General features: G+C 36.7%; 1 protein-coding gene across 6 annotated transcripts in view; it reads left to right on the top strand.

Moving 5' to 3' along the window:
• SENP7 (SUMO specific peptidase 7) overlaps positions 1-25,369 on the top strand; it is a 170,474-nt gene that overhangs the window by 49,907 nt on the left and 95,198 nt on the right. For all 6 annotated transcript variants that reach the window (XM_047723354.1, XM_047723348.1, XM_047723340.1 and 3 more), the window contains one exon: positions 1,919-2,016. In XM_047723354.1, coding sequence (XP_047579310.1) covers positions 1,919-2,016 — 98 coding nt within the window. The remainder of the gene's footprint in view (positions 1-1,918; positions 2,017-25,369) is intronic.

Raw genomic sequence — 25,369 nt, 5'->3', positions numbered from 1 at the left:
TTACCACCATCCATCTCCAGAACTCTTTATATCTTGCAAACCTGAAACACTACCTATTAAACAATACTCCATTTCCCCCCCTTCCGGCCCCAGGCAACCACCATTTTACTTTCTATCTGTATGAATTTGACTATTTTAGATATTTCATATAACTTGAATCATACAGTATCTGTCTTTTTGTTACTGACTTATTTTCACATCGTATAATGTCCTTGTGTTGGGAAAAACTGAGTTTTCCTCCTTTGTTTCTCATTTACTCTTACACTACTATCATATTTACAATACTTTTGACACCAGATATGTGTGGGTTTTCCCCTACCAAGCAATGCTCTGTGACACCAGCTGGGTATTCTATAATTTAATTCAGTTATGACACTACTTGAAAATAATGTCAGACCCCACAAGTTAAGGGCTTGGTCCCATAAGAATGCTTCCATCCTACTTCAGATGCCAGCCAGAAGTCCAGCTGTCACCTGTGCTTGTGATCGAGTGGCTATAAATTTGAGGTTCTCCCAGCTACCCCATCAGGTTTGATTACTTTATGCTAGAGCTGCTGGGAGAACTCAGGAAAATACAATTGAACAGCTAGATGAAGAGATAACACAGGATGAGGTCTGGGAGGGTCTCCTGTGCAGTTCATGGGTGTGGTATGTGGATGTGTTCACCAACCTGAAATTACTCTGAACCCCATACTGTTGGGATTTTTATGGAAGCTTCCTCATGTGGGTATAATTTATTAAGTCTGTTTTCAGCTCTTTCCCCCTCTCTAGAGAATGGGGGGTGGGGCTAAAAATTCCAAATTTCTAATTATGGCTTAGTCTTTCTGGTGACCAGCCCTCATCCAGGAGCCTTCCAGGAGCCCACCCAGAATAACTTCTTTAGTACAAAAGACACTCCCATCACCCGAGAAATTACAAGGGTTTCAAGAGGCCTGTGTTAGGAATGGGGATCAAGGATCATATATTATAACAAAAGATCCTCCTATCAATCCAGGAAATTGTAAGGGTTTTAGGAGCTCTGTGCCAGGAAATGGGGGCTGAGACGAATATATATATTTTTTGTTCTCCGACAGTCATCAAGGGTCATCCATGTTGTGGCATGTGTCAAAGTTAACTTTTTAAGACTGAATAAAATAAAAGACCGAACAATATTTCATTGTATCCATTTTTTTTTACTGATGGGATACTTGAATCACTTCTACCTTTTAACTTTTGTGAATAGTGCTGCTATAAGCACAGGTGTACAAATCTATTTAAGGAAAACAGTGTTTTAAACTTAATACATATGTAGTCCTCTTCTGTCCTTGTGAGATAGCTATTATTATGTCCATTTTAAATGATAAGGAAACTAATGGAAAGAAGGAAACTAATGCAGAGAAGATAAATAATTTACTTGTCTAGATTCATATTCTTTTATTAAAATTATTAAATAATTTTAACTTTTGGGTCTAGTCAGATTAAATCTAAACCCTCTTAGTAAGATGTGTGACTCTCTCTTAAAATTTTCCGTTTAGCAATTCATAGGGAACCAGTTGTAATCCCTTCCAGTTGTTATAAATGCAACTTCAAAATCACAGACCCCATTTAACTTGGCATATAATAATTTTTATTTCCTTTTGTCTTACAAAATTATATGATTATGTAAGCTTTGGAGCCTCAAAATGTTGCATTTCCTAACTAAACTTACCTTGACATTTTAGAATATCTTCCTTCTGTTTTTTTGGTGGACTTATATTTCTGTACTAGCCAGGGGTATTGTATTTCTGTACAAAAGAGCCCGGGGGTTTTGTAGATTGCACTTTTTTTGTGTGTGCCCTATTTGGCTGTTTATCTTGAATTTCTAAATAAAAACAAATTTAAGTGCCTTGTAATTGTTATATTGTCATACTTAGTATTAAATTCCATTTTTCCCCCCCCAGTGGAAAAGAAGCCTAAGAAATAAGGTCCTATCTCTAGACCATAAAAGTAGAAAAGGTGTCCGTGGACGTCCTATCACTTCTAAAACATCACCAGAAAGGTAAGATAATGTGTGTATGATATAAGATGGGCTTATATTGTGTATAAATAATGTGACCATGGGTGATTCATCTAACCTCTTTGAGTCTCAGTTACCATTCTTTTGAAATACAAAGACTGAATTCAAGATTCAATTCTGTTTCTCTTCAAGCTTGGACTTTCTGTGATTCTATGTCATTTTAACTCCTTGTTTTTGTGCATTTGGAACATCTTGATAAACTTTAGCTGATAAAACAAGAGTTAAATATAGACTGATTATAATGCTTGATTCATCATTTGTGGTCTGCAGTAAAAAGGATGCTCAACTTAGCAATTCTGGGACTAGTCATAGTGTTAGTGAATTATACTAGAATTAAATATATGGGGGATTGTATTACAATTAAAGGAGACTTAGAGCACTTTAGGATTGGACATCTGTTAATGATTAAAAAGCTGTTGTGCAAAAGAGCATTGAATTTTCTTACTTAAAATAGTGAATGAATGAAAAAATGAGTAGTAAAGTATAAATTACAGTTACTGGGAGATCACATGAATTAGAAGACTAATTGGAGTTCTTAAATTTATGTCAGAGGACTTTCTAAGGTACTTAGTCTTATTCTCCCTTTTCAAGTAAATTGTTTGTAGGAAATGAAAAACATATTGGTGATTCCATATCCTTACCAATAGTTAATTCTCTCCCTTCCTCCCTTCCTTCCTTCCATAGATGTTCCTGTGGGTGTGAAATGGTACCTCATTGTAGTTTTGATTTGTATTTCCTAATGACGTTATCTTTTTATGTGGTTGTTGGTCATTTTTTATCTTTTTTGGGGAGTAGTCTATTTAGATCCTTTACTGTTTTAAAATTTTGTTGTTTCCATTTTTGTGAGTTGTAAGAATTATTTTTATAGCCTGTATACAGGTCTTTTTTTTTTTTTTAAGATTTTATTTATTTATTTGTCAGAGAGAGAGAGAGCACAGCAGGCAGAGTGGCAGGCAGAGGCAGAGGGAGAAGCAGTCTTCCTGCTGAGCAAGGAGCCTGATGGGGGATTGGATCTGAGGACCTTGGGATCACGGTCCTGAGCCCAAGGCAGCTGCTTAACCGACTGAGCCACCCAGGCATCCCTACAAGTCTTTATCAGATATATGATTTGCAAACATTTTCTCCCACTCAGTGTTTCACTTTCTTGATGTTGATATTGTCTTTTGAAGCACAGAAATTTTTTCATTTCGAAAAACTCTCATTTATCTATTTTTCTTTTGTTGCTGTGCTTTTGTCGTCTTAGGAAACTGTTTCCTAATCTGAGGTTATAGTGATTTAATCTTGGGTTTTCTTCTAAGAGTTTTAAGATTCTGCCTATTAGATTTAGGTCTTTTATCCATTTGAAGTTAGTTTTTGGATATGATATGAGATAGGCATCCAAATTATATATTTGTTTGTGAATATGCAATTGTCTTAGTACCAGTTGTTGAATAGGTACCAATTTTTTGGGTACTTTTGTTGAAAATCAATTGATTATAAATATAAAGATTTATTGCTGGGTTTGGAATTATATTCCATTGATCTCTATATCTGTTCTTATGCCAGTACCACTATGTCTCGATTACTACAACTTGGCATTGAGTTTGGAAATCGGGAAGTGAGAGACTTCCAACTTTATTACATTTTTCAAGATTGTTTTGGTTGTTCTGGGTTCCTTGTATTTCTAGCTGAATTTTAGAATCAGATTGCCAGTTTTAACAAAACAGCCAACAAGAATTTTGATTGAAGATGTGTTGAGTCTGTAGACTAATTTGGGGATTTTGGCCATGTTTGACTTAATATTTAAAAGTCCTCTGATTCATAGACATGAATATCTTTCCATTTATTTAGATCCTTTTAAATTTCTTTCTACAGTGTTTGATTATTTATTTTCTTCTTCTTGATGCTGTTGTGACTAGAATTGTTTTTTTAATTTTATTTTCACACTGTTCATTGTTAGTGTATAGGAACTAATTTATAATATGCTATGACTGTGTCTAACTAATTCTAGAAGTTTTTAGTAGATTGCTTGGAGTTTTGTTCATAAAGACAGTTTTACTTCTTTATTTCCAATTGGAGGCCTTTAATATTCTTTCTTTGCTTAATTTTCCTGGCTAGAACATCTAGTACAATGTGCAATAGAAGTGGTGAGAATGGACATCTTTGTTTTTTCCCCCACTCTGAGCAAAAAGTTAGTATTTTACCATTAAGTATCATGTCAGCTAGGTTTTTCATAGATGCTTTGCTGTGTTTTGAATGTTTGTGTCCCTTCAAAATGTTTATGTTGACATTCCCAGCTATTGGATCAACATGGATGGGACTGGGGGAGATTATGCTAAGTGAAATAAGTCAAACAGAGAAAGTCAATTATCATATGGTTTCACATATTTGTGGAACATAAAGAATAGCATGGAGGACATTAGGAGAAGGGAAAAACAAAGGGGGAGAAATCGGAGTGGGAAACAAATCATGAGAGACTATGGACCCTGGGAAACAGACAGAGGGTTTTAGAAAGGAGGGGGGTGGGGGGATCATGAGCCTGATGGTGGGTATTAAGGAGAGCATGGATTGCATGAAGCACTGGGTGTTACACACAAACAAGGAATCATGGAACACTACAACAAAAACTAATGATGTACTGTATGGTGACTAACATAAAACAAACAAACAAAAAAGATATTCTAATGCCCAGTGTGATGGCATTTGGTGATGGGGTCCTTAGGAGGTTGTTTAACTCATGAGGGTGGAGCACTCATGAATGGGATTCCTGCCTAAATAAGAGACCTCACAGAGCTTCCTAGTTTCTTCCATCATGTGAGGACACAGTGAGAAGTTAGCAATCTGCAGTCTAGAAGAGGGCTTTTACCAGAGCCTGACCATGCTGGCTGGCACCCTAATCTTGAACTTAGCCTCCAGAGCCATGAGAAATGAATGTTGTTTATAAGCCACCCACTTTATAATATTTTGTTATAGTAACCCAGATAGACTAATACCTATCCATTTTCATGATGAGGAAGTTCCTTTTTATTACTAATTTGTTGGAGGCTTTTTATCATGAATGGGTGTTGGATTTTGTCAAATGCCTTTTCTGCATTCATATTATGTAATTTGTATCCTTTATTGATATAATGTATTAATAACATAATAACATAACTTTATTTTTAAATCTTAAACCAACTTTGATTCTTGGGACAAATCCCACTTGATCCTAATTTATGATCCCATTTATATGTTGCTGGATTCAGTTTGTTAGGATTTTGTTGAGTGTGTTTACATTTGCATTAAGAAGAGAAATTTGACTGCTGTTTTCTTATTTTTAAGATTTTATTTATTTGTTTGACAGAGAGAGAGATCACAAGTAGGCAGGGAGGAAGGCAGAGAGAGAGGGAAGCAGGCTCCCTGCTGAGCAAAGAGCCCTATGCAGGGCTCGATCCTAGGACCCTGAGATCATGACCTGAGCTGGAGGCAGAGGCCTAACCCACTGAGCCACCCAGGTGCCCCTAACTGCTGTTTTCTTATGTTCTCTCTGTCTGGCTTTGGAATCAGGTTAATACAGGCCTTGAAGAATGAGTTGGAAGTGTTCTCTCTTCCTTTTGTTTCTCTGGAAGAATTTTTGGAGGGTCAATATTAATTTTTCTTTAAATGTTTTGTTTTTAAGATTGTATTTTTTTAAAAGATTTTATTTATTTATTTGACAGACAGAGATCACAAGTAGACAGAGAGGCAGGCAGAGAGAGAGAGGGAAGCAGGCTCCCTGCTGAGCAGAGAGCCCGATTCGGGACTCGATCCCAGGACCCTGAGATCATGACCTGAGCCGAAGGCAGCGGCTCAACCCACTGGGCCACCCAGGCGCCCAAGATTGAATTTTTTAATTTTATTTTTTTATTAACAATTTTACTTATTTGTCAGAGAGAGAGCGAGAGAGAGAGCGAACACAAGCAGGGGGAGCAACAGGCAGTGGGAGAAGCAGGCTCCCTGCTGAGCAAGGAGCTGGATGTGGGACTCTATCCCAGGACTCCAGGATGATGACTTGGGCTGAAGGCAGATACTCAACTGACCGAGCCACCCAGGTGTCCCTAAGATTGTATTTTTAAGTAATCTCTACACCCAACATGGGGCTTGAACTCACAGCCCTGAGATGAATAGTCACAATCTCTACTGTCTGAGCCAGCCAGTTTTTCTTTGATCAAATGCACCAAGGAGCCAACTGGTCATTAGCATTTTGCATGTGTGTGTGTGTTTGTGTGAAGTTTTCACATTACAACTATAAATTTTTATTTGTTATAGCTCTATTCAGATATTCTTTTTTTTTAATGTCAGTTTTGGTAGCTGTGCCTTTCTAGGAATTTGTGCGTTTATAAGTTGTCTAATTTATTGGCATATGCTCATTCAAAATATTCTCTCATAATCTTTTAAATTATTATAATATTGTTAATGATCTCTTTTCCATTCCTGATTTACTAATTTGCATCTTCTCTCTCTTTTTCTGTTCAGTCTTCCTAAAGATTTGTTAATTTTGTTGATCTTTTCAGTGAACCAACTTTTGATTTCATCAATTCTCCTTATTGATTTTCTGTATTTTATTTTATTTATTTCTACTATAATCTTTTTTTCCCTTGTTCTTATTTTGGAAATAGTTTGTACTTCTTTTTCTAAATTTTAAGGTGTATGGTGAGGTTATTGATTTGCGAGCTGTCTCCTTTTCTAACATAGACATTTATAGTTTTAAATTTCCCCTGAGCTATATTAGCTAGTTATATCTCATAGATTTTGGTATGTTGTGATGTTCTTTTCATTAATCTTTAAAGTATTTTCTGATAGGTAAGATTTTTTGGACCCATTTGTTATGAAAGTGTATATAATTTAATTTCTGGATATTTTTAAATTTCAAAGATTTTCTTCTGTTAATTTTTTATTGAGATATAATTGACACAACATTATATTATTTTCAGGTATACAATGTAATGATCCAGTATTTGTGTATATTGAGAAATGTGATCACCACAGTAAGTCTAGTTGGTCCTTCAGCGTGCACAGTTAAACGTTTCTTTTTTTCTTGTCATGAGAACTTTTGAGATTTACTTTCACTCTCTTAGCCATTTTCAAATATACAATACGGTGTTATTAACTATAGTCACTGAGCTATTTAGTATGTTACCATGACTGATTTGTCTGTTGTTAATTTTTCATTGAATTTCATTGGGGTCTGAGAACATTTTATATGATTTCCTTTCTTGTAAATTTTAAAAAAAGATTTCATTTATTTATTAGCGAGAGAGAGAGGGAGAGAGAGAGAGAGTATGAGCAGGGGGAGGCACAGAGGGAGAAGCAGACTCCCTGCTTAGCAGGGAGCTTGACATGGGATTTGATCCCCGGACTCCAGGATCATGACCTAAGCCGAAGATAGACACCTAACCAACTGAGTCGCTCAGGCGGCCCACCTTTCTTGTGAATTTATTGAGTTTTATTTTATGGCATCACATATGGTCTTGAGTCTTTTTGCAGAATGTTTTGTGTATTTGAGAAGAATGTGTATTCTCTTCCTGTTTGGTGGAGTGTTCTGTAGTGGTCTGTTAGGTTGAATTAGTTGATACTGTTATTCAAGGCTCCTGTTATCCTCGATGATTTTCATTCTAGTATTTCTATCCATTTCAAGTGTTTTGAAGTATCAAACCATTACTGTTGAATTTCTCCCTTTCGTTTTATCAGTTTTTGTTTAATGTATTTTGTTGTCCTGTTATTAAGTGTATGGATATTTGTAATTGGTGTATCTTTCTGATGAATTAACCCTTTTATCAATGAAATGTCCCACATTATCTCTATTTTTTGCTTGTTTTAAGGTCTATTGTGTCTGATATTGATATACTCCATTTGTCTTAAGATTGGTGTTTGCATGGTGTTTGCATGTTGCATGGTTTCACTTTGAACCTATTTCTTTCAATCCAAATTGTCTCATTGACATCCATTTAGTTGGATCTTGTCCTGGCAGTTTGAGCTGCTATATAACAAAGTACCATAGACTGGGAGGCTTACAAACAACAAATATTTATTTTTCATAGTTCTAGTGGCAGGGAAGATCACTGTCAAAGCCCCAGAAGCTTCATTGTATATGAGGGCTTCTTGCTTTGTGCAGATAGTTATCTTTTCATTGTATCCTCAGAGGGTGGAAGGGGTCTCTCTTTGGCCTCCTTTATAAAAGTGCTATTTATAGGATTCCATTCTCATGATCTAATCACTTCTGAAAGGGCCCCCTCCAGTACCATCACTTTGGGGGTTTAGGATTTTAACATAAGAATTTTTAAGGGAAACAACGTGGCAGATCTTGACTTTTCATCTGTTCTGGCAGTCTCTGCCTCTTGACTAGATTGTTTAATCCACTCACAATTCATGTGAAAATGTCAGTAGGGCCATGCTTCCTCTGAAGCTGTCTCGGAGTCTCCATAGCTCAGGGGTTAGAGCACGGGTCTTGTGTATGTGCTGCTGAAGCGAGCACAGAGCACTGGTCTTGTGAAGGCATCAGGGAGAACCTGTTCTTGTCTCTCTCCTCTTCTTCAGGCATTCCTTGTGTTTTGGATGCATCACTGCAATCCTATCAGTATCAGGGTAATGCTGTCCTCATAGAATAAATTAGAATTGTTCTTTTAGCTTCCATTTTTGGGAAAAGTTTAGAATGATTGCCTTTACTCATAAAATTTTGGAATTTTGGAATTTTGGAATTACCAGTGAAACCATCAGGGCTAGGGCTTTTCTTTGTTGGGAGGTTTTTGATTACTGGTTCAATCTTCTTACTAATTTTAGGTCAAGTCAGATTTTCTTTTTCTTTGTGATTCAGTCTAGGTTTTCTATTTTTAGGTCTTTGTACATTTAGTGTACATTATCCAATTTGTTGACATACAGTTCATAGTACTCAATAATAATCCTTTGTATTTTTGTGGAATCATTAGCAATGTCCCCACTTTAATTTTTGATTTTAGTAATTTGAATCATCTTGCTTTTTTTCTTCACTCATTTTGCTAAAGTTTGCCATGTTTGTTGATTTTTTTAAAGAACCAACTCCTGGTTTCATTAATCTTTTCTGTCTTCTTCTGTATGTCATTTGCTCTGCTCTTTATGATTTCTTTTTTCTGTTAGCTTTGAATTTATTTTATTCTTCTTCTAGTTCCTTAAATTGTAAACTTCGGTAGTTGATTTGAGGTCTTTATTTTTTATAAGGTAAGCATTTTATCTTATTATCATCTTATTACTGTGTTTTGTGATTTTTTAAAAAATTTCTTTTCAGTGTAACAGTATTCATTGTTTTTGCACCACAGCCAGTGCTCCATGCAATATGTGCCCTCCCTAATACCCATCACCTGGTTCTCCCAACTTCCCATCCCCGCCCCTTCAAAACCCTCAGGTTGTTTTTCAGAGTCCATAGTCTCTCATGGTTCATCTCCCCTTCCAATTTCCCTCAACTCCCTTATCCTCTCCATCTCCCCATGTTCTCCATGTTATTTGTATTGCTCCACAAATAAGTGAAACCATATGATAATTGACTCTCTCTGCTTGACTTATTTCACTCAGATTTTATTTATTTATTTGACACAGAGAGAGTGAGAGAGCACAAGCAGGGGGAGTGGCAGAGGGAGAGGCAGGCTCCCTGCTGAGCAAGAAACTGGATGCGGGCCTTGATCCCAGGACCCCTAGGATCATGACCTGAGCCAAAGGCAGATGCTTAACCAACTGAGCCACCCAGGTGCCCCTGTTTTGCAGATTTCTTTTGTATGTTGTTTTGTTTTCATTCATCTCTTAAGTATTTTCTTTTTTTTTTTTTTTTAAAGATTTTATTTATTTATTTGACAGAGAGAGATCACAAGTAGACGGAGAGGCAGGCAGAGAGAGAGAGAGAGGGAAGCAGGCTCCCTGTTGAGCAGAGAGCCCGATGCGGGACTCGATCCCAGGACCCCGAGATCATGACCCGAGCTGAAGGCAGCGGCTCAACCCACTGAGCCACCCAGTCGCCCTCTTAAGTATTTTCTAACTTCTCTTGTGATTCCTTCTTTGAAGCATTGGCTATTTAAGAGTGTATTGTTTAATTTCCACAGATTTGTGAGTTTTCGTCTTTCTAAATCTGTTGAGACTTAATTTGTTCCTAGAATATGGTCTATCTTGAAGAATGTCCTATGTATGTATTCTCCTCTTGTTCCTGTTGTTCAGATTGTTTTGTGTGTGTCCATTAGATCTAGTAGGTTTATTGTGTCTTTTAAGTCCTCAAATTTGTTGTCTTCTGTCAGATTGTTTTATCCATTATTGACGGTGGGGCATCAAAGTCTCCCAGCTATTACTGTAGAACTGTCTATTTTTGTCTTCTGTTAATTCATGCTTTATATATTTTAATGGTCTATTATTAGGTGTGTAAATGTTTATAATGGTTATTTCATCTAGCTGTATTATACCTTGTATTAATACAGAATTACTTTCTTTTCTCTTATAATGCTTTTTGATTTAAAGTATATTTTGTCTGATAGCCTTGCTCTCTTTTGGTAGTATTTGCATGGAATATCTTTTTCTATCCTTTCACTTTTAAACTATTTATGTCTTTGGATCTAATGTGACACTTGTGTGGACAGTATATACTTGAATCACTTTTAAAAAAAAATTATTCTACCACTATCTTTAGATTGGGGAGTTTAATCCATTTACATTTAAAGTAAGTATTGATAAGGAGTGACTTATTTCTGTTATTTTGCTATTTGTTTTCCATGTCTTATAGGTTTTTTTATTTATCCCAACTTTCTTGCATTTTTCTCTTTTGTTGATTTTTTTTTTAATAGGGAGATACTTAAATTCTTTTCTTAAAAAAATTAAATTTATTTTTACTTTTTAAATTAACACATAATGTATTATTTGCCCCAGGGGTACAGGTCTGTGAATCATCAGGCTTACACAACTCACAGCACCCACCATAGCACATACCCTCCCCAATGTCCATCATGCAGCCACACTATCCATACCACCCCAGCCCCTGGCAAACCTCAGTTTGCTTTGTGAGATTAAGAGTCTCTTATGGTTTGTCTTGGGACGCCTGGGTGGCTCAGTTGGTTAAGCAGCTGCCTTCGGCTCAGGTCATGATCCCAGCATCCTGGGATCGAGTCCCACATCGGGCTCCTTGCTTGGCAGCGAGCCTGCTTCTCCCTCTGCCTCTGCCTGCCACTCTGTCTGCCTGTGCTCACTCTCGCTTCTCTCTCTATGACAAATAAATAAATAAAATCTTTAAAAAAAAAAAAAAGAGTCTCTTATGGTTTGTCTCCCTCCCATACCATCTTGTTTCATTTTTTCCTTCCCTACCCCCCACAGCCCCCCACCCTGCCTCTCAAATTCCTCATATCAGAGAGATCATATGATAATTGTCTTTCTCTGATTGACTTATTTCACTCAGCATAATACCCTCTAATTCCATCCATGTCATTGCAAATGGCAAGATTTTATTTCTTTTGATGGTTGCATAGTATTCGATTGTCTATATATACTACTTCTTTATCCAATCTGTTGATGGACGTTCTAGGTTGTTTCCATAATTTGGCTATTGTGGACATTGCTGCTATAAACATTCGGTTGCATGAGCCCCTTCGGATTACTACATTTGTACTACCCAGTTGTGCAATTGCTGGGTCATAGGGTAGCTCTATGTTCAACTTTTTGAGGACCCTCCAAACTGTTTTCCAAAGTGGCTGCACCAGCCTGCATCTCCATGAACAGTGTAGGAGGGTTACCCTTTCTCTGCATCCTCGCCAACACCTTACTTGTTAATTTTAGCCATTCTGACTGGTGTGAGGTGGTATCTCACTGTGGTTTTGATATGTATTTCCCTGATGCCCAGTAATATTGAGCACTTTTTCATGTGTCTGTTGGCCATTTGGATGTCTTCTTCGCAGAAATGTCTGTTCAGTCTTCTGCCCATTTCTTGATTGGATTATTTGTTCTTTGGGTGTTGAGTTTGCTAAGTTCTTTATAGATCTTAGATACTAGCCCTTTATCTGATATGTCATTTGTGAATATCTTCTCCCATTCTGTCAGGTGTCTTTTGGTTTTGTTGACTGTTTCCTTTGCTATGCAAAAGCTTTTATCTTGACGAAGTCCCAGTGGTTCATTTTTGCCTTTGCTTCCCTTGCTGTTGGCAACATCTAGGATGAAGTTGCTGTAGCTTAGATCAAAGAGGTTGCTGCCTGTGTTCTCCTCAAGGATTTTGAAGGATTCCTGTTTCACATTGAGGTCTTTCATCCATTTTGAGTCTATTTTTGTATGTGGTGTAAGGAAATGGTCCAGTTTCATTCTTCTGCATATGGCTATCAAATTTTCCCAACACCATTTGTTGAAGAGATTATTTTTTTCCATTGGACATTCTTTCCTGATTTGCCAAAGATTATTTGACCCTAGAGTTGAGGGTCTATTTCTGGGCTCTTTATTCTGTTCCATTGACCTGTGTGTCTGTTTTTGTGCCAGTACCATAGTGTCTTGATGATGATAGCTTTGTAATAGAGCTTGAAGTCTGGAATTGTGATGCCACCAACTTTGGTTTTCTTTTTCAACATTCCTCTGGCCATTTGGGGTCTTTTTTGGTTCCATAAAAACTTTGGATTAGTTGTTCCATTTCCTTGAAAAAATTGATGGTATTTTGATAGGGATTATGTTAAACGTGTAGATTGCTTTAGATAGCATAGACATTTTCACATTATTTCTTCTTCCAATCCATGAGCATGGAATATTTTCCCATTTCTTTGTGTCTTCCTCAATTTCTTTCATGAGTATTTTATAGTTTTCTGAGTACAGATTTGTTGTGTCTTTGGTAAGGTTTATTCTTAGGTATCTTATGGTTTTGGGTGCAATTGTAAATGGGATTGACTCCTTAATTTCTCTTTCTTTTGTCTTGCTTTCAGTGTATAGAAATGCAACTGATTTCTGTGCATTGATTTTTATACCCTGACACTTTACTGGATTCCTGTATGAGTTCTAGCTGTTTTGAAGTGGAGTCTTTTGAGTTTTCCACAGAAAGTATCTTATCATCTGCAAGGAGTGATAGTTTGACTTCTTCTTTGCTGATTTGGATGCCTTTAATTTCTTTTTGTTGTCTGATTGCTGAGGCTAGGACTTGTAATACTATGTTGAATAGCAGTGGTAATAGTGGATAGGCCTGCCATGTGCCTGACCTTAGGGGCAAAGCTCTCAGTTTTTCCCCATTGAGATATTCTCTATGGGTTCTTCATAGATCTCTTTGATGATATTGAGGAATGTATCTTCTATCCTTACACTTTGAAGAGTTTTTTTTTTTTTTAAGATTTATTTATTTATTTGACAGAGAGAGATCACAAGTAGGCAGAGAGGCAGGCAGAGAGAGAGGAGGAAGCAGGCTCCCCTCCTGAGCAGAGAGCCTGATATGGCGCTCAGTCCCAGGACCCTGGGATCATGGCCTGAGCCAAAGGCAGAGGCTTTAACCCACTGAGCCACCCAGGCGCCCCATGAAGAGTTTTGATCAGGAAAGGATGCTGTACTTTGTCAAATGCTTTTTCAGCATCTACTGAGAGTATCATATGGTTCTTGTTCTTTCTTTTATTAGTGTATTGTATCCCATTGATTGATTTGCAGATGTTGAACCAACCTTGCAGCCCAGGAATAAATCCCACTTAGTTGTGATGAATAATCCTTTTAATGTACTGTTAGGTCCTATTGACTAGTATTTTGGTGATAATTTTTGCATCCGTTCATCAAGGATATTGGTCTGTAATTCTCCTTTTTGATGGGTTCTTTGTCTGGTTTTGGGATCAAGGTATTGCTGGCCTCATAAAAGGAGTTTGGAAGTTTTATTTTTTGGAACAGTTTCAGGAGAATAGGTATTAATTCTTCTTTTAATTCTTGGTGGAATTCCCCTGGGGAGCTGTTTGTTTGGAGATTTTTGATGACTGCTTCAATCTCCTTACTGGTTATGGATCTGTTCAGGTTTTCTATTTTTTCCTGGTTTACTTTTGGTAGTTTATATGTCTCTAGGAATGCCTCCATTTCTTCCAGATTGTCAAATTTGCTGGTGTCTAATTGCTCATAATATGTTCTTGTAATTTTATTTCTTTGGTGGTGGTTGTGATCTCTCCTCTTTCATTCATGATTTTATTAATTTGGGTCCTTTCTTTTTTTGATAAGTCTGGTCAGGGGTTTATCAGTCTTACTAATTCTTTCAGTGAACCAGCTCTTAGTTTCATTGATTTGTTCTACTGTGCTTTTGGTTTCTATTTCATTGATTTCTGCTCTGGTCTTTATTATTTATTCTTTATTTTTTATTCTTTATTCTTCTCCTGCTGGGTTTAGGCTTTCTTTGCTGTTCTTTCTCCAGCTCCTTTAGGTATAGGGTTAGGTTGTATACTTGAGACCTTTCTTGTTTCTTGAGAAAGACTTGTATTGCTATTAACTTTCCTCTCAGGACCACCTTTGCTGGATCCCAAAGATTTTGAAGAGTTGTGTTTTCATTTTCATTTGTTTCCATGAACTTTTTCAATTATTCTTTAATTTCCTGCTTGACCCATTCATTTTTCAGTAGGATGTGCTTTAGCCTCCATGTATTTGAGCTCTTTCCAACTTTCTTCTTGTGGTTGAATTCTAGGTTCAAAGTATTGTGGTATGGAAATATGCAAGGAATGATCCCAATCTTTTGGTACTGGTTGAGACCTGATTTGTGACCCAGGATGTGATCTATTTTGGAGATTGTTCCATGTGCCCTAGAGAAGAATGTGTATTCTGTTGCTTTGGGATGGAATGTTCTGTATATATGATGTCCATCTGGTCCAGTGTGTCATTCAAAGCCTTTATTTCCTTGTTGATCTTTTGCTTAGATGATCTGACCATTTCATTGAGGGGGGTATTAAAGTCTCCTGCTATTTGATTTTGATTTTAATTGGTTTGATTTTGTTATTAATTGGTTTATAAGATTGGCTGCTCCCATGTTAGGGGCATAGATGTTTAAAATTGTTAGATCTTCTTGTTGGACAGACCCTTTAAATATGATATAGTGTCCTTCATCTCTTATTATGGCCTTTGGCTTACAATCTAATTTGTCTGATATAAGGATTGCCACCCCAGCTTTCTTTTGATGTCCATTAGCATGGTAAATTGTTTTCCACCTCCTCACTTTAAATCTGGAGGTGTCTTTGGGTCTAAAATGAGTTTCTTGCAGACACCATATCAATGGATATATATATTTTTTAATCCATCCTGATGCCCTGTGTCTTTTGATTGGGACATTTAGCCCATTTACATTCAGGGTAACTATTGAAAGATATGAATTTAGGGATGCCTGGGTGGCTCAGTGGGTTAAGCCTCTGCCTTCGGCTCAGGTCATGATCCCGGGGTCCTGGGATTGAGCCCTGCATCAGGCTCTCTGCTCAGCAGGGAGCCTACTTCCTCCCCTCTCTCTGCCTGTCTCTCTGCCTGCTTGTGATCTCTCTCTCTGTCAAATAAGTTAATAAGATATTAAAAAAAAAACCATATGAATTTAGTGCCATTGTATTGCCTGTAAGGTGACTATTACTGTATATTGTCTCTGTTCATTTCTGGTCTGTTACTTTTAGGCTCTCTCTTTGCTCAAAGGACCCCTTTCAGTATTTCCTGTAGGGATGGTTTGGTGTTTGCAAATTCTTTTAGTTTTTGTTTGTCCTGCAAGCTTTTTATCTCTCTATTTTCAGTGACAATATATAGTGATAGGATATAGTATTCTTGGCTGCATATTTTTCTCATTTAGTGCTCTGAATATATCATGCCAGTCCTTTCTGGCCTGCCAGGTCTCGTGGATAGGTCTGCTGCCAATCTAATATTTCTGCCATTGTATGTTACAGACCTCATGTTCTGCTGCTTTCAGCATTTTCTCTTTGTCACTGAGACTTGTAAGTTCTACTATTAGAAGATGCGGTGTGGATCTATTCTTACTGATTTTGAGAGGGGTTCTCTGTGTCTCCTGGATTTTGATGCTTGTTCCCTTTGCCAAATTACAGAAATTCTCTGTTATAACCAAATTGGAAGAGACTCGAAACTGGGAGAAGAAATGAGGGAAAAAAAAATTAAACTGGTGAATAGAACAGAGCCACACACTTGATTTTGGGTGTATTTTTGTCTGTTAGAAGAAACTCCCTCCCAAAATTTTAAAGAAAGAAAAAAAAAATATATATATATATATATAAATAAAGGTAAACACAATGAAGGTTTGGGGTATGACTGTAAAGATGTAAATTAAAAAAAGATTCTAAAAAACGAGTTCATAAGGCAAGAATTTGACTGTAAAAAAGAAAGGGGAAGAAAAAAAGGAAACAATGTGACCAGGCTGGAGAATAGAACACAGCCATGTGCTAGATTTAGAGTATATTTTGATCTGTTAGAAGAAACTGTATCCTGAAATTTTAAAGAAAGAAAAACCTATATGTATACAAAAAATAAGTCTAAATACAATGGACAGAATATGACTATGACAATGCAAAGTAAAAAAGATTTTTTAAAAAGATATTGATACGATGTAATAGTTAAAAATGTTAAAATAGGGAAGAGGAAAAATTGATAAGAAGTAGAATAAGAAAAAAACTTTAAAAAATTTAGAATCATAGGAAAAAAGCCATGAATTCTATGTATTGTATTTTCCTCTTCAGGAGTTCTGCAGTTCTCATTGATCAGTCAACTTGGTCTTGGCTGGATGATGTTGCTAATCTTCTAGGGAAGGGGCCTGTTGCTATGATTCTCAAAGATCTTTCCTCGAGGTGCAATTGCACTGCCCTTGCTGGGGGCCAGGCTAATCTGCTTGGTTTTGCTCCTGGTAGCTTTTTTTCCTGAACACTTTCTGTACCACTTTGGAGAATGGGAATGAAAATCATGGCCTCCCAATCTCTGGCCTGGATGTGCTGAGACCCCGGGGCCCTACTCCTCAATGTGTCCTCAGAGAAAAGCAGTCAATCCGTCCCATCTCCCTGGTCTCCCGCCGCACTCTGCGCTCTCCCAACTTGTAGCCCTCTGTTTTTATCTGTGGCACGCAGCCCTGTTTGGAGTCTCAAACCCAGCAGATTCCTGTGGTGCAGTCCTCGCCGTTCCTCCTGAAGGAGGAAGGAGGGGGTCTTTCCGAATCTGCCACTTCTTGGGTCCCTACTTGAAGAGCAGTGGTATGACTGTGACTTAGGTCATGGTTTAAGGTAGCCCCGAGCTGAGAGTGCACTCCTTGGCTGTGTCTCTGTAGCCAGCTTCCTTGTTCCAATACCTGGGTTATCTGCCACACTCAGATACCCCCAGTCTTTCTGTGACCCCGTGGGTCCTGAGACCTGTCCCCATGAGGGCTCCACCTCCTGCTTAGCCTCTGGAGCAATGTCTCTCAGAGGAGCTGACTTCTAAATATTTTGATTTTGTGCTCCGCTGCTCTCTTACTTGCCAGGAGGCCACTGCCCCCCCATCCCCCAGGTCTATCTTCCCATTGCTTCAGGTTCACTACTCTGCACGTCGTACTTTCTGGAAAGTGGTGGATTTTATGTTCCTAGATTTGCTGATCTTTTTCTCTTCTATCTCCTGATGATTTTGTAGGTGTTCAGAATGGTTTGATAACTATCTAGCTGAACTCCTGGGACCTGATGATACTTCAGTTTCCTACTCCTCTGCCATCTTGCTTCCTCCCACTTTAAATTCCCTTCTTAATTCCTCTTGTATAGCTATTTTCTTTGTGGTTACCATGAGGGCTACATTTAACATTATAAAGTTGTAGTACTCTAGTTTGAATCTATGTGTTTCACTTGAATAATATATAAAAACTGACAAGTAAAACATAAAAAATTTCTTAAAGTTTTATCTACTCTTTTAATTCTTGATTTCAAAAAATGACATCTTTATATATATTTTATCCTCAAAAACAGAAACTAATAATTATTTTAAATGCATTTTCCTTTATATTATGTAAGGAACAAAATTTGCAGTTATAAACCAAAATTGGAATAATAGTAGCATTTAGACTAATTTTTTAAAAAATATGTTAGTCATTTAAATCATATGGAAAAAAAGTGTAGTTTCAAACCAAAGTTAGACAGTTGCTCATGTATTTACTTTTACTGAGATCTTTGTTTCCTCATATGGTATTGAGTTACCGTGTAGTTTTTTTTTTTTTCTTCTTGCAGGATTTCCATGAGCATTTCTTGCAGGGCAGTCCTTATGGTAACCAACTAGCAGCTTTTGTTTGGGCATGTCTTAATATCTCTCTACTCTTGAAGCACAGTTTTACTTAATATAAGATTTTTGATCGATGGGGTTTTTTTTCTTTTAGGACTTTGAATATGTCAGTCCACAGCCTTCTAGCCTCCAGAATTTTTGATGAGAAATTTTCCTATCTTTTTGAACATTTCTCATATGTGACAAATCACTTTTTTCTTGATGCTTTCAAGAGTCTCTGTCTTTCATGAATTTGATTATAATGTATCTCAGAGTGATAAACAATAAAACAATAGAAAATAAAATAAAAATAAATAAAATTTTTTATTTATTTGTAAATAAAACCTTCATTTAATAATTAAATAATTAAATTATTAAAAATTACTAAATAAAAATTCATTGAATTATTTTAAATTGAATATGCCCTTTGATTTATTTTTATTTTTTTGTTTTTTATTTTTTTTTAAAGATTTTTATTTATTTATTTGACAGACAGAGATCACAAGTAGGCAGAGATATAGGCAGAGAGTGAGGAGGAAGCTGGCTCCCTGCTGAGCCTAGAGCCCGAAGTGGGGCTCGATCCCAAGACCCTGGGATCATGACCTGAGAAGAAGGCAGAGGCTTTAACCCACTGAGCCACCCAGGCACCCTTGCCCTTTGATTTTTTATGTGTTCCTGGCTAATAAATCCCAGGCACAGATAATATTGTCAGCCATCCCATGTTTTTCAAGGGCAAGTGATACAACCTCTAAGCCTTAATTGCTTATATATTAAGTTAGGAGTACAGGCATCCTTCCATGTTTGCTAATTCTTCTGCCTGCTCAAATCTACTTTTGAATCCCGCTAATGAATATTTCATTTTAATTATTGTGCTTTTAGTTCTGGAATTTTGTTGGTTTTCTTTTAGGTATTCAATCTCTGTTGATATTTCCATTTTTGTCCATAAATCACTTTCTTGACTTTTCTCAGATTTTTAAAAAATTCTTTAATCATCTCCAAGACATTTGTTTTAAAGACTTTGTTTAGTAGATTTACCATCAGGTCTCATTCAGGGACAGCTTTATTGATTAATTTTTTTTCCTTTGAATAGGTCATACTTCCTGTGCATTATGATTTTTGTTGAAAACTGGGCATTTGTATCTAATAATGTGATAATTTTGGAAATCAAGTTCTCTCCCTTCTCCAGAGTTTGCTGTTTTTGTTTTTTATTATGTTTATTTTTTATTGTTGTAGGCTGTCTCTTTGACAAAGTTAATCGTGTGCTATAAATTTAAGGTTTTTTGAGGTCTTACTTGAGCCTGTGCCTTTCCCTGTGTATATGTGGTAACTTTCTAATTTCATCCTTTTATTCATTTACTTTTGAATGGCGTAGTCTTTAATGTCTGTTTCCCAAACAGGGAAAAGGGGAAAAACGAAGAGAGGAATAAAGGGACATTATTTTTTTAAGTTCCCTGAAGTCACTTTTTCTAGAAAGGGTGGGGCTTCTTACAGTTTGGGAAGGTGCAACGGTTTGGAGATAACCATCACTACAATATTTTTCAGGGTTGTCTTTGTGAACCTTGTAGATCAACTAGTTAGAGTTTTCTGGGTGGTGGAGGTAGTTACAAAAAAAAAAAAAAAAAAAAAGAAAAGGGCAAAGGCAAAAAGGAAGGGGAAAACTGGATACCTACTATCTTGTTTGTCTTTGTCTTTTACAGAGTAAGATCACATTCCTGAAGAATAGATAGGCAACTATAAAAGGTGACATTTCAAGAATAAGAAAAAGCTCTTGGAAATTACAAATAAGATTGAAGCAATAAAGAATATCTAGTAGAAGATATAGCTAAAATTTTCACCTGTTAAATAGATTAGGTAGAGATAGTAGAAAAGATAAGAAAAGTAGTGAATCAAACTGGTACAACATGTAAATAATAGGAATATCAGATAGAGAAAATAAAGGGAAGGATTTATCAAGAAAATATTAAAAGACCTCTCCAACATCTGAAAAATAAGTTTCCAGTTTGAAAAGCCTTAATGAATGTTACCACTATGTTGAGGGAGAAAAAAAATGGAAAAAGAGAAACCTTAACTAATGCACATAATGAGATTTCAAAATATCAGAGATAAAGAAGAAATCTTAACAGCTTTCAGAGACCAAAAAAAAAAAAAAAGTCACTTACAAGGATTAAGAATTATAATGGCATTGAAATTCTTAGCTGCTCTGGATGGTAGAATATTATGAAGCTATATCTTCAGAATTCAAAGAGAAAATTATTTCCTATTGTTCTATACTCAACTCAAGTCTAAGAGTAGATTCAATACGTTTTTTAGACACAGACGTTCTCAAAAAAAATCACTTGCCATATACACTTTCTTAGGAAGCTCCTTTATCCTTTATGATATGCTTCACTAAAATGAGCGTGTAAAAGGACAGATATCTCTCTCTCTCTATATATATATATTTATTTTATTTTATTTTATTTTATTTTTCCTCCCCCAGAGGGCAAGGTAGTAAATAATTCAGGCTGTGTGGGTCACAGTCTCTGTCCTATATTCTCTTGGAGATGTTAGGCTACCTGATGTTTGGTTTTATTGAGAGGATTTTATTAATTATTATCAGTGAAACATAAATGATATTACATGGAAAAGTAAGTAAATTGAATGTATAAAAATTTAAGTAATTTACTCCTAGAAAAACAAAACATTGTTCAGGAAAAGAAATGTAACTGCAGTGGATATGTGGTTCAGCTTTGAAGAATATTCATATTAGGGTTAACACTGCAGATTGAAACCTAATTTCTTATGTAAGTATAATGGGAATTTACTGGATGGAAGGGTGCATATTGGAACAAAGATTGTCATAAAATGCTCATATTCTATCAGTGGATTTTGTTTAAAAGAAAAAAATCAGTGTTAGTAATTAGTAGGAAAATAGTAGAAAGTTTTAAAAATGGTTTCATTGGGGAGTAGAGAAGCTTGGGGAAGTGGGTTGTTTGAACATGAATTCAATAAACTTGTCATTCATGTGAAGGAAATCAAGTCAACAGTTAGGTCAGAAAACTCTGTTTAGGGGACTTAATGGAAGGTATTTTAGGCTAATTGAAATCTGAGATTTATTTCCTCAGTGACATATCTGGGATTATCTAGTACTTTCTTATATTTAAATTACATAACATATTATATATGTAGCACTTTTTGGGGAGAAAGAAAATAATAGTTACCAGTATAAGTAAAGCAGCACCTGGATTACAAGGCAGTAAAAGCCAGACTTGAATGATCTTCTTTTACTTGGGATATTCAGGGAAGGCAGTAATTTTGTAATTAATGTATGTAAATACAATTTTTTTCCTACACAGATAACTGCTGTGGTACCATGTGAAAGATAGGAGGACTTCCCCTAAGAAACAAAGTGACCCATGATTGAAAAATAAAGGAATAATTACAAGAGAAGGAAAGGGACTATTGTAATAGGGAGAACACACTGACCGTAGATCTTTAAGTATCTCAAAAGTTAGCCAGAAAAAGGCTTTTCTTTTTTAGGGAGAAGTAAACAAGCCTTGAAATACTGGATTTGGGGAAGTAGAAATGAGCAACCATTGGGATGGTATAATAGATCAAAAAATTTTTTAGCTTGAGGTCAGTTCTATTCTAGGTGGGGGTTGTATGCTGGCTCAGGCTGAGAGGAGGTCAAAATTCATAGGTCTGGGGCAAAGTTGACAGCTTTAACCACAGTTTGGTTAACAAGAATTATGTTCCTATAGATCAGTGGAGACATGCAATTCAGTAAATCATGCATGAAGTTTAGGGGAGGAAAAAATTCCTGTAGCAACTTAGATTCAGGGTCTAGGCCTGTAAATAAACCAAGAAAAGACAGATTAATGGGAGGGAAGCAAGGATACCTGGTTGGCTCAATCAGTTAAGCATCTGACTTTGGCTTAAGTCATGATCTCAGTATCCTGGGATTGAGTCCCACATTGGGCTCCCTGCTCCATGGGGAGCCTGCTTCTCCTTCTGCCTGCTGCTCCCTCTGCTTGTGCTTATGTACTCTCTCTGACAAATAAATGAATCAAATCTTTTTAAAAAAAATGGGAGAGAAACAGAGTTATTAACATATGCATCACTATATATGTGGAAGAACTCAATGATTAAATCATGGGGGGAGGAGGTCAGAATTTGAGGTTTATTTTTTATTTTTTAAAAGATTTTATTTATTTATTTGGCAGAGAGAACACAAGCAGGGGGAGCGGCAGGCAGAGGGAGAGGGAGAAGCAGGCGCTCAGCAAAGCAGGGAGCCAAGTACAGGGCTCATCCCCGGACTCTAGGATCATGACCTGAGATCTTCACTTAACGGTCTGAGCCACTCAGGTACCCCAGAAGTTGACGTTTATATAGTGTCTTAACAAAGAACAGTAGGGGGACGCCTGGGTGTCTCAGTTGGTTAAGTGTCTGCCTTTGGCTCAGGTTATGATCCCAGAGTCTTGGGATCGAGTTCTGCATTGGGCTCCTTGCTCAGCAGAGTCTGCTTCTCCCTCTGCCTGCTGTTCCCCCTGCTTGTGCTCTCTCTGTCTCTGGCAAATACATAAATAAAATCTTTAAAAAACAAAACAAAAGTAGGACAAAGTAAAAAGGGTTTTGGCTTTTAGGGGCTGCAAGCCCCTACATAAAATAAAGTGGGAAGTAAATATATGGGGGAAACAGATGGAAGATAAAGGTTATTTGGTAAGGTTTGTTATGTGGATAGTTCTTGGTATCTGTTTCTGGGCTGGTAAGAATCTAGAATTGTGTCTTGGTGAGTAAGAATTCTGCCTTTCCTGGTACAGGAAAGGGAGATACCTTAATAAATTATGTCCTGTTTCTAGGCAAGTAGGGGGATGGCAGAGAGCTTTTCTTTATTTTTTCCCCAGTGTTCACACTATAAGTTAGTCACCATACAATGTTATTACATCATTATTTACTGTGTTCTTTAGGTTGTATTTTCTTCTGTAGGACTTATTTATTTTATAACTGAAGTTTGTACCTCTTAAACCACTTCATCTGTTTCACTCATCCTCCTATCCCACCACCTCCCCTGTGACAGCCACCAGTTTGTTCTTTGTATTTTAGAGTCTTTTGATTTTGTTTTTTAGATTCAGTATGTAGGTGAAATCATATAGTATTGGTCTGTCTTTGACTTATTTCATGTAGCATAATACACTTTAGGTTCATCCATATTGTTGCACATAGCAAGATCTCATTCTTCTATGGCTGAGTAATATTCCATTACATATATATATATATATATATATATATATGTATATATGGTATATGTGTGTGTGTGTATACATATATATATATGTACATATGTATATACACATATGTACATATATATACATATGTACATATATATATATGTATACACACACACACACACACACACACACACACACACACACACACATATACCACATCTTCTTTGTCCATTCATCTATTGGTGGATACTTAAGTTGCTATCATATCTTGGGTTTTGTAAATAGTGCTGCAATAAACATAGGAGTGCATATATCTTTTCAAATTCATTTTCTTTGGGGAAGTACCCAGTGGTAGAATTACTGGATCATATGGTATTTCTACTTTTAATTTTTTGAGGACCCTCCATACTGTTTTCCACAGTGGTTGCAATAATATCCATTCCTATGAAAGGTGCACAAGGGTTCCCTTTTCTCTACATCTTCACCAACACTTATTACTTGTTTTTTTGTTACTAGCTATTCTGACTGGTGTGGGGTGGTTTCATTGTGGTTTTGATTTGTATTTCTCTAATGATTTTTTTTTAAAGATTTATTTATTTATTTATTTGACAGACAGAGATCACAAGTAGGCAGAGAGAGAGGGAGAAGTAGGCTCCCTGCTGTGCAGAGAGCCCCATGCAGGGCTAGATCCCAGGAGAGGGAGAAGTAGGCTCCCTGCTGTGCAGAGAGCCCCATGCAGGGCTAGATCCCAGGACCCTGAGATCATGACCTGAGCTGAAGGCAGAGGCTTAACCCATTGAGACACCCAGGCGTCCCATGCATTTCTCTAATGATTAGTGATGTGTGTTTGCCACCTGTATGGCTCCTTAGGAAAAAATGTCTATTTAGGTCCTCTGCCCATTTGAAAAAAAATTATTTATTTGAGAAAGAGAACATGAGCAAAGGGAGGGGCCGAGGGAGAGGGACAAGAGACTCCCTGATGAGTGGGAATCCTGACATGGGCCTTGATTCCAGGACCCTGAGATCATAACCTGAGCCCAAGTCAGATGCTTAACCAACTGAGCTACCCAAGTGCCCCCTTTGCTCTTTTTAAATTGGATATTTTGGTGTGTTGAGTTATACAACTCAATGTTAACTCCTTATCAGATATATCATTTGCAAATATCTTCTTGCATTAAGTAGATTGCCTTTTTGTTTTGTAGATGGTTTTCTTTGTTGTGCAAAAGCTTTTTATTTTGGCATAGTGCTAGTTGGTTATTTTTGCTTTTGTTTTCCTTGCCTGAGGAAACAGATCCATAAATAGGTTGCTAAGGCCAATGTCCAAAATATTATTGCCTATGTTTTCTTGCAGGTGTTTTATGGTTTCAGGTCTCACGTTTAGATTTTTAATCCATTTGGAGTTTATTTTTGTGTATGGTTTAAGAAAATGTTCAGTTTTCTCAGAACCGTTTAGTGCAAAGACTTTTGTCCCCATTGTGTATTCTTGTTTCCTTTGTCATAGATTAATCGAACATATAGGCATGGATATGTTTCTAGTCTCTATATGCTATTTCATGAATCTATGTGTCTGTTTTTGTGCCAGCACCATATTGTTTTGATTATTGTGTCTTTGTGTAGTATATCCTGAAATCTGAGATTGTAATACTGTGTTCTTTCTCAAACAGAACAGCTGTGTTCTTTCTCAAAGTTGGTTTGTCTGTTAGAGATTTTTTGTACTTCTATATAAATTTTGGGACTATTTGTTCCAGTTCTGTGAAAAATATTATTGATTATTGTTTTTTGATAGGTATGCATTGGATCTGCAGATTTCTTTGGGTAGCATGTACAATTTAACAATATTAATTCTTCCAATCCGTGAGCCTGGTGTATCTTTCCATTTGTTTGTGTCATCTTCAATTTCTTTCGTCAGTATCTTACAGTTTGCGAAGTAGAGGTCTTTCACCTACTTGGTTGAGTTTATT

Source organism: Lutra lutra, chromosome 1 (assembly GCF_902655055.1).
Source record: "Lutra lutra chromosome 1, mLutLut1.2, whole genome shotgun sequence".
Taxonomy (NCBI): Eukaryota; Metazoa; Chordata; class Mammalia; order Carnivora; family Mustelidae; genus Lutra; species Lutra lutra.
The sequence above is the reverse complement of the archived record's forward strand: the minus strand, read 5'-3'. Positions and strand labels throughout refer to the sequence as shown.